This window comes from Cyphellophora europaea, assembly GCF_000365145.1.
Source record: "Cyphellophora europaea CBS 101466 unplaced genomic scaffold supercont1.5, whole genome shotgun sequence".
NCBI lineage: Eukaryota > Fungi > Ascomycota > Eurotiomycetes > Chaetothyriales > Cyphellophoraceae > Cyphellophora > Cyphellophora europaea.
The window spans coordinates 420,650-432,905 of record NW_008481811.1 but is presented as its reverse complement, the minus strand read 5'-3'; the positions used below and the strand labels follow the sequence as shown (position 1 = coordinate 432,905).

The window sequence follows — 12,256 nt, the reverse complement described above, 5'->3', positions numbered from 1 at the left end:
TGGTTGGTGGTAGCTTTGTCAAGATGAAAAGGATCAAAGTTTGCTCTCTTGTCCCAGCGCACCACTCATTGTGTACTCCTCCTCTTCAGGTAGCTCACCCAGCATGGCCAGCTCCCGACCACCCCTATGGTTCCACCAGGTCACGCAAGTTGCAGCTCGCTCAACATCCATGTCTCCATTGCTCAGTGTTTCCCAGAACTTTTGTTGGCAGATCGCTCGTTGTGCAGTGCTATCGAGCTTGAAGAGCAAGTCTGCTGAGATGGACAGCCAGTCTACTAGTAGCGACACTGGCAAGAAGGGCAGTGAATCTAGGATGGCGAGCAGCAAGGTAGTCTTTTCGGAGAGAGGCTGTTGTGATTCCATCGGAATGTCAGACATTGAAGGGAGGATTGCTTCAGAGGCATGTATCAAACGTTGACTGAGTAGATCGAGAACGATGGCTTGCAAATGTGGCATAAGGTTCGCAATGGCAGAAGGCGGACTGGCGAGCTTGACAACAGCTTTGATGGCCAGGCGGAATTGACGGGGGTTGAGTACCGAAGGGAAACTGGCCATCAGTGTCTCAATGTAGTGAGGCACATGCTTCGGCAGGAGATCTGCATTCTGCGGGGCAGCGAAGACCGTCAGAATCAGACTGTGAGCGGCCTCGTAGAGTTCACCCAGCCGAGGGTCGCCTTGTGCCTGGATGTACGGGAGAGCAACCTGAAGGAGCTCATCGTTCATTCGCGCACTCACAGTTAGGGTAAGATGTTCGGAAGTGTTGAGGAAGAATAGGTCCAGGTTACGGTCAAGAGGATGTCGTGATATTGCTCCAGCATCCTTCGGCTTCGTCGTCGCCAGGTAGTTTTCAGCCGCTCGTGGGTACTGATTGAGCAAATCGAGGGCTGTGAAGTTGACGAAGACATATTGCGATGACGAGGTCTGGCCGAACCTGTGAGAGATGAAGTACATGTCCCGCAGAGTGTGCAGACATTGTATCGCAATGCCGGGTGCATTGATGTCTGATGCCAGGAAACGGTCTGTCAACAGTCTACCGACGACCGACCTTAGCGCAATGATTGTGGCGAACATCGTATCTCGCAACAACTGGAGCAGGACGGGTAGTGAGACCCTGATAGTCTCTCCATCGAGAACCTGCACCTCCTCGCTGATGTCCACCTCACTGAGTTTGTTTTGACGCCAGGACGTCGCTAACGTCCTTGCAAACTCAGCCAGCCTAGAAACCACATCCATTATGCTTTGTCGATCTTGGGCCGCATCAATAGCCATGGCCAACAGTCTCGATACACCACCAAGCACCTGCACCATTGGCCGGCTTTTGATCTCTTGCACCCTCTGGAAGCTTCTGCTGTTAGCCGACCACCCAAACTTGCCGTCTGGCGACCCCTCGACATCCTGGTCAATGGCTCCAACCCAATAACCCATTTCTAGGCCCTCAAGGCCCGTAAAAGTCGCGTACATCAGCACTGGCAACAGCGCATCGAAGGCCACCTCTGCTCTGGTCGGCTCCCCCAGTAAATGCACCGTATTGACCAGTACCCAGCTCACGACCGCTTTTCCCTCGTCATCACCGTGCACAAGGGCCAAGTTTGCCGCCCTCACCAGAGCTCCTTCGAGCTTGACTCTCAGCGCACGTCCTACGGGCTCTTCACTGCCATGCGGATCGCAACCGGCCAACAACAGCGCGCCCAACAGCAACACATGACGCGACCGTGGACTGTGCTCGTCTGCACCCTTGACTACAGCCGTAAACCAGTCTGGTTCGGAGAGCTGGCTGCCGCTGTATTCAGGCGGCGGTATTTGTTGCTGTCCCTGCGTTGGGTCTCGGCGGCGCTTGTCCTCGCGGAATCGCAGGGTTGCGGTGTAGAAGACGGAGAAGAGCTGGCGTGAGTTCGTAATCGAGGTTGGATGAGGGTATAGAATATCATTTTGCAGGAGCTGTGAGGAGAGCAGGGTGAGGTTGAGCGGATTGGAGAGACGGGTCAAGAGCGCGGTGGCGGTAGGAAGCAGCCTGAAAGCATCGTGGAAGGTCGGAGAAGCCTGGAGAGAGCGCAGGAGGGTCGCAAGGGAGCGATCCATTGCGCTGTGGTCGCGCGCAATGGCTGTGATGGAATAGTGACTTGCGAGTGCCAGTGACTCTCGCGGCCATGCGATCGCAAAGGAACCGAGGCTCGTCGCGGAGCAGGTGCAAACATGCCAAGCTTAGGCGCTTCGGACTGCGGGCGGGCCCGCGCCTAACGCCCAACTAACAACCAACTACCTCACTGTACTCAGACGACATAAGTTACCAGAGAATGATGAAACTTCGCATGTACATGCTTCCCGATCTGTTCGAAGCTCATAGGGACGGTAAAGTTAGAGATCCTGAAGCGGGCTGCACCTCTCACCGTCATCCAACGGCAACCAATGTTCCTGTCGTATGTACTGTCCGATATGTGTACCTAGCGCCTGTGCCCCGCTGTTATCCCGATTATCTTCGCCTTCGGCGACGAGCTTCTGCTCTTGAGGGATAATTGCTGCTTTCCGTTGACCCAGATCTACATAGAGGCTGCGTTGCACAACTCCTTCTTTGTACTGGCAGAAGTCACGTCTGAGGCTGATATTGGTGCCTCATCGCTGTCGGATCCTCGGCTATCTCCATCTCAACCATGCGGACACGCGTCGAGCCTACGGCTGCAAGTCCAGCTATGGCCCTCGCGGCCACGGGCATCGTGGTGGACTGCATACCATGCGTGGCCATGAGGGGAGTATGGGTTGCTCATGGGCGCACTGCATGGTCTTTTCATCGAGTGCGGTTTGTGTCCCTTTGCAATTGTCTTTCGGGATAGACTGTTGAAAGCTGTCATTATATTTGCTAAGTAAGGACCTTCCTTGGGGAGAGTCAATGTGGTAAGTGGCACCGTGCTGCTGTTTCACCTGCACTGGGGATGGAATGGGGCAATCTCGTTGCCCAACCGGGTCATATTTGGGCAAGCCTGCGTCGCAGGAAATGGACAGCATGACCTGGGCTGCAAGGCTCCTGGCAACGATGATGGACTTGTACGGCTGGCTGATCAGTATCGCCTTTTCATATGTTCATCGGATTGCCTATCAACCCAGGCCCATGAATTGAACTGACCCTTTTTGGGGCCTGCTGCTGCTCGTGCCGAGCTTAGGTCGAATGGTCATCAAAAGTCTGATGCTGCGATAGAGAGAAACAATTGGAGCCATCATTCTCAGCAAAACACAAGACATCAAACGATATCAAAGGTCCTGACATGCTTCGAAGCCTCAGGCCTGACCGTCCAACCAAAGCCGTACATCAGACCAAGTACATGGCATCGACCTCGAAGTCGATACCGGCCATTGCCACAATCTCTTAGCACGAACGACTTCTCTGAGCCATGCAAGAAAGCGATTGCATCGTTGACCTGAGCAGTAAAGGGCACCAGTACTGGCCAACCGTCTCTTGTTATGCCAAACACCATCCTGCCTGATTTTCTGGCCCGATTGCGATTTCTTGCTTCTGGCCAACCTCCCTCACAGATGAACCTGCGCAGGGGAGAAGACGCACTCCTGACTGCGGAGGACGATTGGGTGGAATCGGTTTGCTGGTAGTTCCGCAGGTCGCCGTGTTTAGCCAACCTGGCGGCGCATGGGGCCATGTCAGCCGCCGCCGCACCTGAGGTATAGAACAAAATCGACTCGGCGCCGAAGAGTCCTCCCCTATTTACGCGAGGCCCTTCACTCATGTTGAATTCTTCCCACCAACCCGCCCGTTCGACGAAGCTTTCGACTTCGTTGGTCTGGCGGACTGCCGTTTGCTTGTAGAATTCCCACACCAGGTGTAGCCCCGAAACGACTCTTCGGGTGCGGTACGCGTAAAACGAGTTCGCATCAATATCTGCAAGTGAGTCTAATTGGAACCCTCCTATGCGCAGAGCGTCATCTTCGATGGATGCCGACGACCGAGGTATGCTTGGCCATATCAATGATACGGCTACTGGGAGCACATGCTGAAAGTCTATGGTCTCGCCGGTGGCCTTCCAGTTCATATGTAAACCTTCCGCTTGCCATTGTGCAGCTTGCACTGCAGGGGTGGTCCCGTCATTGACATATAGAGTCGGATCTTCGTAGTATGTAACCTGTCCAGTCCTAGTGCGTGACCGTGGGGGTCGGCCAAAGGTCATAGTCCAAGAAGGGATCTTTGCACTCAGCTCCAGCCACAATGCGCCAGAGCACAATATATCATGCGCATAACCCTCGTGCACCAGCCAACGTGAGTGAGTGATACAAGCCGCGTCGTACTTCTGCGCATAGTCAGCCGCTGGTAAGGCTTCGTTCTTAGGTATTAGAGCTCGCAAAGCGTGGATGTAATCTAGGGGCTCTGTTGCGTGGAGGCTGTAAGCCATGGCGAAGACACGGATGGGGTTCATCACCTCGCCGCGTCTAAAATGGTTATGAACCAGTTGCAATGCTGACAGACAGTCGATTTGTTTTGATGGCGCTTCAAGTTGCTCATGCCAACGAAGAAGTGGCATCAAGGCTTCATGACCCCGATGTACATTAGACCACCATTGACCAAGCCGCGAAAGGGGCTGGGGTTTGTGGGATCCGATTTCTTCTCTTTGCAGCGCAATCATCTCATAGCGCCAACTGTGGTAACGCCAACACATCGTACATAGTGCGTCAAAAGGGAAGCGGTGTCCATCGAGAAGAACTTCTGCGCGTTTCGCCAGAGCTATTTCTTGTAGAGGCCATCTACGCTGGGGGTAACGACAGTTGAGAAGGCTCAAACACACAATAGCCTCCTCCATCAATGCCTTGAGCTGAGAGACGCTGTCGCCATGAAGCTCGGAGGAGGCCGCCCGTAGCATCTCTCGCATTTGGGTCTTTGTGACAAGGGACATGGATAGCAGCTCGCCTGTTGTTTTACCTTCGTCCTGGTCTAACAGGCGACGAAGGGCCTGAGACGGTGACATTCGTCGTGGAAGGAAGTCGCAATGCAGCGCTGCGATGAGGTCAGGCAGAAGTCCTAAGAAGACGTAAGTCTTCTGTGCCTGGCGAAAGGTTTTATACATCAATGCCACCTGATTGCTGCGCTCAGCGATAGTTGTTTGGTCCACGCATAGCTGGTCGATCCAGATACGTTGTTCTCCTTGTTGGCGAAGTGCTCGTAATGCGTTGAAGCAGCTCTTGGTGACTTTGATACTCAGGCCACTGCATAGCACAGTATGATCTCGCGACTCGTCTCCCCAGGAGTACGACAAGGCGACGTAGTCGTCGGCGCTGACTGGCTCGGAGTCAAGATCCATGACAGAAAGCGTGCAGACCAGATCATCTTCATAGCGCTTGGAAGGCTGCAGACGCAGCAGCCGCGTCTGCGAGTCCCGGACCGGGAGGGATTGATAAATTTCCTCGTAAGTTGGAGGTGGCATATCTACCAGTGGCAGCAAAGTAATGGTACCACTTTTGGAGCTTTCGGATCATGGAAAAGGTCGGTGTCGTGCTGGAACGGATCAGGCTGAACGGCGCACGGCGAATGCGAGGTTCGTCAAATACGGTGAGGCATAGAGATCAATGGACACGAATACGCGCCTGCTCGCCTGCATGGACGCCTCATCGGGGCTGAGCGATGCCGAGACTGATGCGGGACTATCGTGCCCTTGCATTGTGAAAGGAAGCGTCCTGTAGGTAGCAGTGCGGGCGGCTGTATCATAATCCATCGCTTCATGACGCAGCACCAAGTAACGACTATCATATCGAGCATTGGAATGGTCAAAATGAGAGTGCAGGAGCAACGTAACAGGCAGTCGCATTCAAGAACACGGTGTCTTACCTGACGACACCTAGACCCCAGCTGCGCGTCTCACGACTGCCGCAAATCATTCATTGCACCTCTCACTTACCTAACTGTCCCTCAGCAGCCACACCTCGCGACACCACACCACGCCACACCACACCAGCCAAATACTCACAAAGCTACCGATAAAACCAGTCACTGTTACGTCACGCGGCTCCTGGCCACCATAGCGTATGAGATCAGTTCATGAATCCAATAGACAAGATACCGATGGCCCCTGTTTTCTGCTTTGTTTGGTGTTGTTCCTCGCTTACTGCGAGCGAGCCGTGATAGTCAGGCCCTTCACTTCCCTCCCCCCGAACCACCGTAAGTCCATGTATCTCGCACCGGCGCAGCGGAAGTCCTGCACCAGGCTCAAAACACACCCACACCCACTGCCCTCCTCTCCTACCCCAAGCGATCCCAAGCCCAGGGGCCGGGGGAGAGGGGGCACACTCGCTTCTCGGCACGCAGACGACCCCATGTGGCTCGCGGGGGCTGGGCGGCGGCCTTGGCCACGCACGCACGCAGGGAAGCGGTGAGGTGAGGGTGAGAAGCAATAGACTTACGTAGCGAACATACGAATGATGATGGGAGCGATGCATGGCCCCGCGAGATGCGTAGGAAGGTGTGTAGGGAATGGCGACGGCAGTATCGTACGGTATTCATACCGGACTGAAGTTCCGTCGGCATCGGTACTTGTGTATTTTCACGTAATCCGGACTCGGAGGCGCTCCGGCGTGAGGCACTTCAGGCACTCAAGGTCCTCGAACGGCTGCCTCCAATTGTCAGAGATATGCCTGTTCTTTCTTCCTTTCTTCTTTTTTGCACGTGGACGAAAAGAAGGCGTTCAATACGGCCCCCGTCTGGCGTTCTTACACATCAGCGTCATCATAGCGATTTCGGCCTTCCTTCCACTCATCTGCATCTACTGCCGGAGCCTCTTCTCGTCCCCCTCTTGGCCTCGGCTCCCTATCTGCGTTTATTTTCAGTACCCAGTGACCCGCAAAAACATTTCCCGCGCACCATCAATCAATTGCTTCCGCAACACCGAAGCCGGATCCTGTATACCGTGGGCCCTCCCTATCCCATCACATCGTACATAGCCGTCGGCACCAAGCGGAGCCGAGGCATTTATTCCACGTTCTTCATTAAATATCTGCCATATTCCGTACCCACAGGCTATTTATTTATCCCCGTGGGACCCGCACACCGTGATGGGTACGAGGAACAGCGCTCTCGCTTGACGGGCTCATGCCAAGTGCACCGATCGGAGAATAACCTGCATGCAGCTTTTTCTTCGGGCTTGGTATGCCCATGGAAAAATGACCATCAGCCGATCGCGGGCTTCCCATGTAAGTTTCTGTCGGATGTACATCCCCAATTCTGATAACGTAGAACTTCCTGCGGTTTTTCTTACTTGTGCGCACAGTGCAGCGGCAGCCGATAGCAATGCGGACACCCATGCAGAACTCTCGGGGCCTTTGACTGGGATCCGGTGCCAGGCTAGGGCTAGCCGCACCGCACCTTGACGTTACTGCTGTTCTGGTGGGTGGAGTATAGATATCATTAGCTGAAGCCCCGCACCGCGGCTTCGGCGCGGCAGGTCAAGCCGGCGCGATGAGAAAAGCCTGTTTATTGAGTGGTTCGTTCAATGTTGGCACATGTGTGTCGCCAGCGTGGGCGGGAGCGTGCCAGGGATGGCCTTGATGGCCAGAGGAACGGTTGTTGAAGGTACAGTACCAACTTATTTTCGAGGACCTTTCGCGCTTGAAAGGCAATGGTGTTGATACAAGCGCATCACGCTTCATGCACGAAATTAGACGTGCCAGAAAAAGCCCGGCCCCAGCGAGGTGCCACAACTGGTCTGTGCTCACTGGAGGCAGGCGAGATGGCGCTTCCATTGAAGCAATGTAACCACTAATGGCAAGGATATACTATACCAGTGAAGGCACCTATATCCCGTCAGATGTCGCACGTTTGGTAGATGTCTATATGGATAACAACCCTTCCAACACCGCGGTACACCGAAGCCAGCTCGGGCGCCGAAGCAACTGGCTGTGGGCGAAGTCTATATCGACCGCGACTCGAACGCCGTCCTCGCTGTCGAACTACCGATGTCGTTGGTTGTTTCGCTCTTTGTTCGCCGTCAATACGGCGTCTTTGATCGCGTTGACGCGCCCGCACCTGAACGCCGACGCTGAAATGTTGAAGTTTGAGCAGCGCCATTTCCATGGTCCTCGCTAAAGCCCCGCAGGTCGTCAGGTTCATCTCATCAACCTCATCTCATCAGGATCGCATCATGCTTTGTCGATCGTGGCAGGTACCGATACCCCAGACAACAACATGCTCCTTGAGAGTTGACGTCGCAGTCCGCCAATCAAGGCGCCGAGACAGGCCGTGTTGCGCAAAGCGGAGTCAGCTCAATTTCCTGCATGTGCCAAGCTGACTCAGGCTCCGTTGCAGCCGGGTTGCCGACGCCGTCCGCGCATGGACGACACGGCGCAGAGGGATATCCTGCCCTTGTCCATTGAGCCGTTTTCCAACCAGACTCGCAGGGCACAGTTAAAGGTGGGCGGCATCAGTCATCAGTCATGTCTACAGCAGTCCCCGCACCTGACCCAGAGTCCTTCCAGAGTCATGATGAAATCATGCTTTTGCAGCTGAGCCGCCGAGTGCCCGGAAGCTGTGGCGTCGGGGCGCGCTCCAGGGCTTAAGGTCTCGCTTGGGCCGTACCCCACCCGCGCTAGTGGCGCACCCAGCACCTCAACTCCCCTCCCTGTCCGACTCCTTGTTCCAGTTCGGCCCTTGTCCAACGTCGTTTTCACCTCGTTAGCTTCGCCCCGTTAACCGTCTATCGTAGAGGATGAGGCTTTGCTAGCCTGTCAGCGGCGCGCGCCCGTCCAATCTCTCTTCTTCCTTTCATCGGGATTTCTAGACGTAGTTCGCCATGCCCGGTGCACGCCGCGTGGAAGCATCAGGCGATTGGCTCGTTGACCAATTTTCTTCTGACAATCGCTCGATTTTTCTTGCGCGATACATCACTTCACTTTTCGGTGCATGTGAACCATGCCCAGTGCATTTACGAGTGGTATACGTCGCCGACGGGAAAGATGGAGTCAGGATCATGTCTCACCTTTGGTTCCGCGCGGCTTCGAATGTCAGTTTTGATGGATGTGGCTTGTCATCGAAAGTCGAGGTTGAATCGTTTCCACTTGCCTCCCATGACTCCGCAGCGGGGGCACCCGCGGCGCGTCGGCGCAAAGCCTGGTTGGGTAAAAACCGGACTAGAGATGATCTGGCCGACGCAATCTGAGCATACACCGCATATACATTCCGTGCACGCAAATGCCGTCGACAGCCGCCACGGCCGCGAGCACGAGGCACACAAGACTTTGAATCGTTGGGTCAGTTCTCTCATGCAAGACGCGACCAGGATGTATCACTTACTTTCCAATGTGTCCGCCTTACTACCAAAGGAAGACGATTGCGAATGCTGGTAATTGCGTGCCCGCATTAGCGGACTGGTATTGTCATTGGAGGACGCCGACGTAGGCAGCCCGGATGCTGAGATGTGGAAGTTGTGGCCCGATCCCGCCGACTCGAGAGACTCGACCGACGGGAACGGTTCTGCATCATGCGGGCCGAAGTGATCGGGGGGTGGTGGCGTCAACGTTCGCTGCAGCGGAGATGGATTCGCGTTGTACTGCTGCTGCAGATGACCTAGGGGCCGGAAGCCCGGCGGTAGTGACGATCGCTTCGATGAAGTGCCCCCACCCTCCGCGGCGGATGCAGACAGTCGATGACCGGATGGGCCTGTCGTGATGGGCGGCGGAAAGGCTGATGGAGAGTCCTGCGGCATCTGTATCCACGCCAAGGTATGTTAGCAAGGTCAACTTATCGATAGCCTAAACCAAATCAGATAAATGAGGGAAAATGAGGAGGCTGGGTTATGCGAGATCCCCGCCCAGTGTACACATTAATTAGAGAGAGCGGGAGGTGCATAAACTTTTCCCTCGCGGCCTCCCCCCCTGTCCAAGCCCGTAGGCCCAGAGGACAAGAGGAGCCGACCCGTTCCGAGCTGAGACCGATCGCCCGATTCTTTTTCTTCGCCGTTCATTTATTCCCTCACGGGCCAGCGACAATACATACCATACCCCTGTGATGGTCTTTTTTCATCTGTTTCGTAATCTGGCGTCATAACCGGGTATGGTTCTTTGTGGTGTCGTCCGTAATAGTAGTAAACAGATAGAGTGATAATGGTAACAAGGGACGGACAATAAGTGTACAACGCTCCACGACAACGACGCTCCAGACAATAACATCCTCCGCTTTCCCGTAGTATACCTTGCCTCATACCAGCTCGATCTCTTGGCAACAGCATGTAAAGACGGGTGTGAACACAGGTGTGAACAGGTGACAATCGAAAAATGCCATCTGACTTACAGGGGTGAGATCTCGGTCATCATCCGCTTCTGGGGTCGCACTGGCCGCCGCTTCTATCAGGTCTTCCCAACGCTTGCCCTGCATCCATGCCAGAGCGGGAGGCTCGGCAGACATGGCCTTGACCCGGCCTTCAAGGCTGAGTCGTCGGGAGAGTTCCTTCGCAGAGAACTCCTTGCTCTTGCCGCGGTCGTGCTTGCCTTTCCGCGCATTCTCGCCCATGGATGGCTTGCGGGACCGGCTGATTTTGTCGCGTCGTTGGAATGGAGGTAATGAAGAATATCGGTTGGTAGGTGACTGCAATATCGAGGGCAAGAGTTCACGTTGACGGGCAGCCTGGAAGGCAGGGAGAGTGTCTTCATCGAACTGCGCGCGGATCGATGGCAGATCGTAGCCAGACACATCGCGTTTGATGAGTTCGGCATCCGTATAGACATCCTATAATATGCATAAGTCGACCTGTGCGACGACAATACTTCTCTTGTATACTCACAAAGTCAGACTCCCACTGGTGTAGTTGGGTCAACGCGACTGCGGCATTTGCTGCAGCTGGCGGCTGACCCGTCAGCGGGACGGTCCCACCCAGAGTATCAAGTTCGCCGAGTAGCGGGCCGTGTTCGCTGGCATCTGCTGTATGCTATTTAGCATTGTAAAATGATATTCGAGGTACCAACATACAAGGGCCTCGTCGTTGAGGAACCGCAGCGGCAGGCTGCTGTGGAGGACGATGGGTGGGAGGTGTTGTGATCATAAGCTGAAAGGATTCTTCCGTGGCCGGCAACTTTGGAATGTAATAATCGGGATGTGCACGTCGAATGTGCTCTTGCATGGAGCGATACCGCTTCTCCTGCAGCGCTGTTAGCCTTGAAACGTGGACGCTTAGGATTCGAGACGCACTCCGATGCACTTCTTCCGACAGGGTGAGCCATCTTGGTTCGCGAGAGGGCAGATGACTTCATTTTCGGCGTCGGTCGAGACCTGGAAAGAGCCTGTGAGGGCTGGTTTGGGCGGCATTGCCTGCGCAGAGGAAAGAGTGCAATGTTTGAACAAAGTCACGGCGACGAAGTTTGGCCCATTCGGAGGGTGCCCACACACGCTTGGCCCGGTCGGTCGCCGCAACTAACAGAAATTCGTTCCAAAACAGGTAATTCACATAGTCGATGCCATGGGGCAAGAATGCAGGGGCTGGTGCTGAGAGTACAAGCGGCCTGCGCGAGAGTCGGGAGGAGAGGAGAGGAGATGGTTGTTGTGGGATGGTGTTGGCGGCGGGTTGTGGTAAGGAAAGAAAGAGAGAGCTTGCGAGAGCTGTTGACTGTTTTGGGGAGCAGGAGCCCTCCAAACGAGGGGCAGCCGAAGCCAAACTTAGGCCTGGCACTCAGCCATGTCATTTGAATTAGAATACCTGGCTATTCGTAGGCCGTTCACGGCCAGGCAAGTGCCATGAACTTGGTCTGACACGCCGATAACAGCTCGTGGCCCGGGATCTGGTGCCCAAAGCTCGCCCTAAGCTTGCATGCCGAACTCTCTTCTTCACCAACCACGGCCGGCTGTTTTGGCAGCTTTCTTACTCGCAGCTGACGCCTAAACGATCCTCACTGGCCAAGAGGGCTTGCAACTTGCTGCGGCTTCAAGATTCAGGTACTCGGCCAATTGATGAGCTGGCAGGCATCTATAAGCTCCCACGAGCTCAGGTACCTCCCGTACCACTGTACCAACTGCTTGTGAGCTTCCCACCGTTCTATTTGTGAGCGGAAGGGACCTCGAGTCTGCGTCTGCCCCTGCTTGGTGTGAAGCCGCTCACGGCCGCGGCACGGTAAGCCTACATACATCTTCGATCTGCTGCACGCTGTCATCAGACCCCCACCAGCACAAGCTTTAGCTGCTGTTCACATGTCGATCATAACCTGGCACAATCCCAAGGTCACTTCAGCTAACTAAGCAGGCTCGCTAAGCACAGTGTCTACCATTGCCAACGGCAGGCAGCTCTGTCTA

The 12,256-nt window shown here is 54.9% G+C and overlaps 4 protein-coding genes across 4 annotated transcripts; all 4 read right to left on the bottom strand.

Moving 5' to 3' along the window:
• Window positions 1-33: 33 nt before the first annotated feature.
• Window positions 34-2,079, bottom strand: HMPREF1541_05437 (uncharacterized protein; the record flags this gene model as incomplete). Its single annotated transcript, XM_008719777.1, has 1 exon — window positions 34-2,079. One exon carries the CDS (start codon window positions 2,077-2,079, stop codon window positions 34-36), a length of 2,046 nt encoding a protein of 681 aa, XP_008717999.1.
• A 1,372-nt stretch (window positions 2,080-3,451) lies between these two features.
• Window positions 3,452-4,391, bottom strand: HMPREF1541_05436 (uncharacterized protein; the record flags this gene model as incomplete). The annotated part of the gene is made up of 2 exons (XM_008719776.1): window positions 3,452-3,531; window positions 3,554-4,391. 2 exons carry the CDS (start codon window positions 4,389-4,391, stop codon window positions 3,452-3,454), a joined length of 918 nt encoding a protein of 305 aa, XP_008717998.1.
• Window positions 4,392-4,618: 227 nt separating this feature from the next.
• On the bottom strand, window positions 4,619-5,417 carry HMPREF1541_05435 (uncharacterized protein; the record flags this gene model as incomplete). Its single annotated transcript, XM_008719775.1, has 2 exons — window positions 4,619-4,720; window positions 4,782-5,417. 2 exons carry the CDS (start codon window positions 5,415-5,417, stop codon window positions 4,619-4,621), a joined length of 738 nt encoding a protein of 245 aa, XP_008717997.1.
• Window positions 5,418-9,005: 3,588 nt separating this feature from the next.
• HMPREF1541_05434 (uncharacterized protein) lies at window positions 9,006-11,278 on the bottom strand (the record flags this gene model as incomplete). Its single annotated transcript, XM_008719774.1, has 6 exons — window positions 9,006-9,214; window positions 9,272-9,637; window positions 10,264-10,702; window positions 10,758-10,894; window positions 10,943-11,111; window positions 11,162-11,278. The coding sequence occupies 6 exons, from the start codon at window positions 11,276-11,278 to the stop codon at window positions 9,006-9,008; spliced, it is 1,437 nt and encodes a 478-aa protein (XP_008717996.1).
• Window positions 11,279-12,256: the final 978 nt, after the last annotated feature.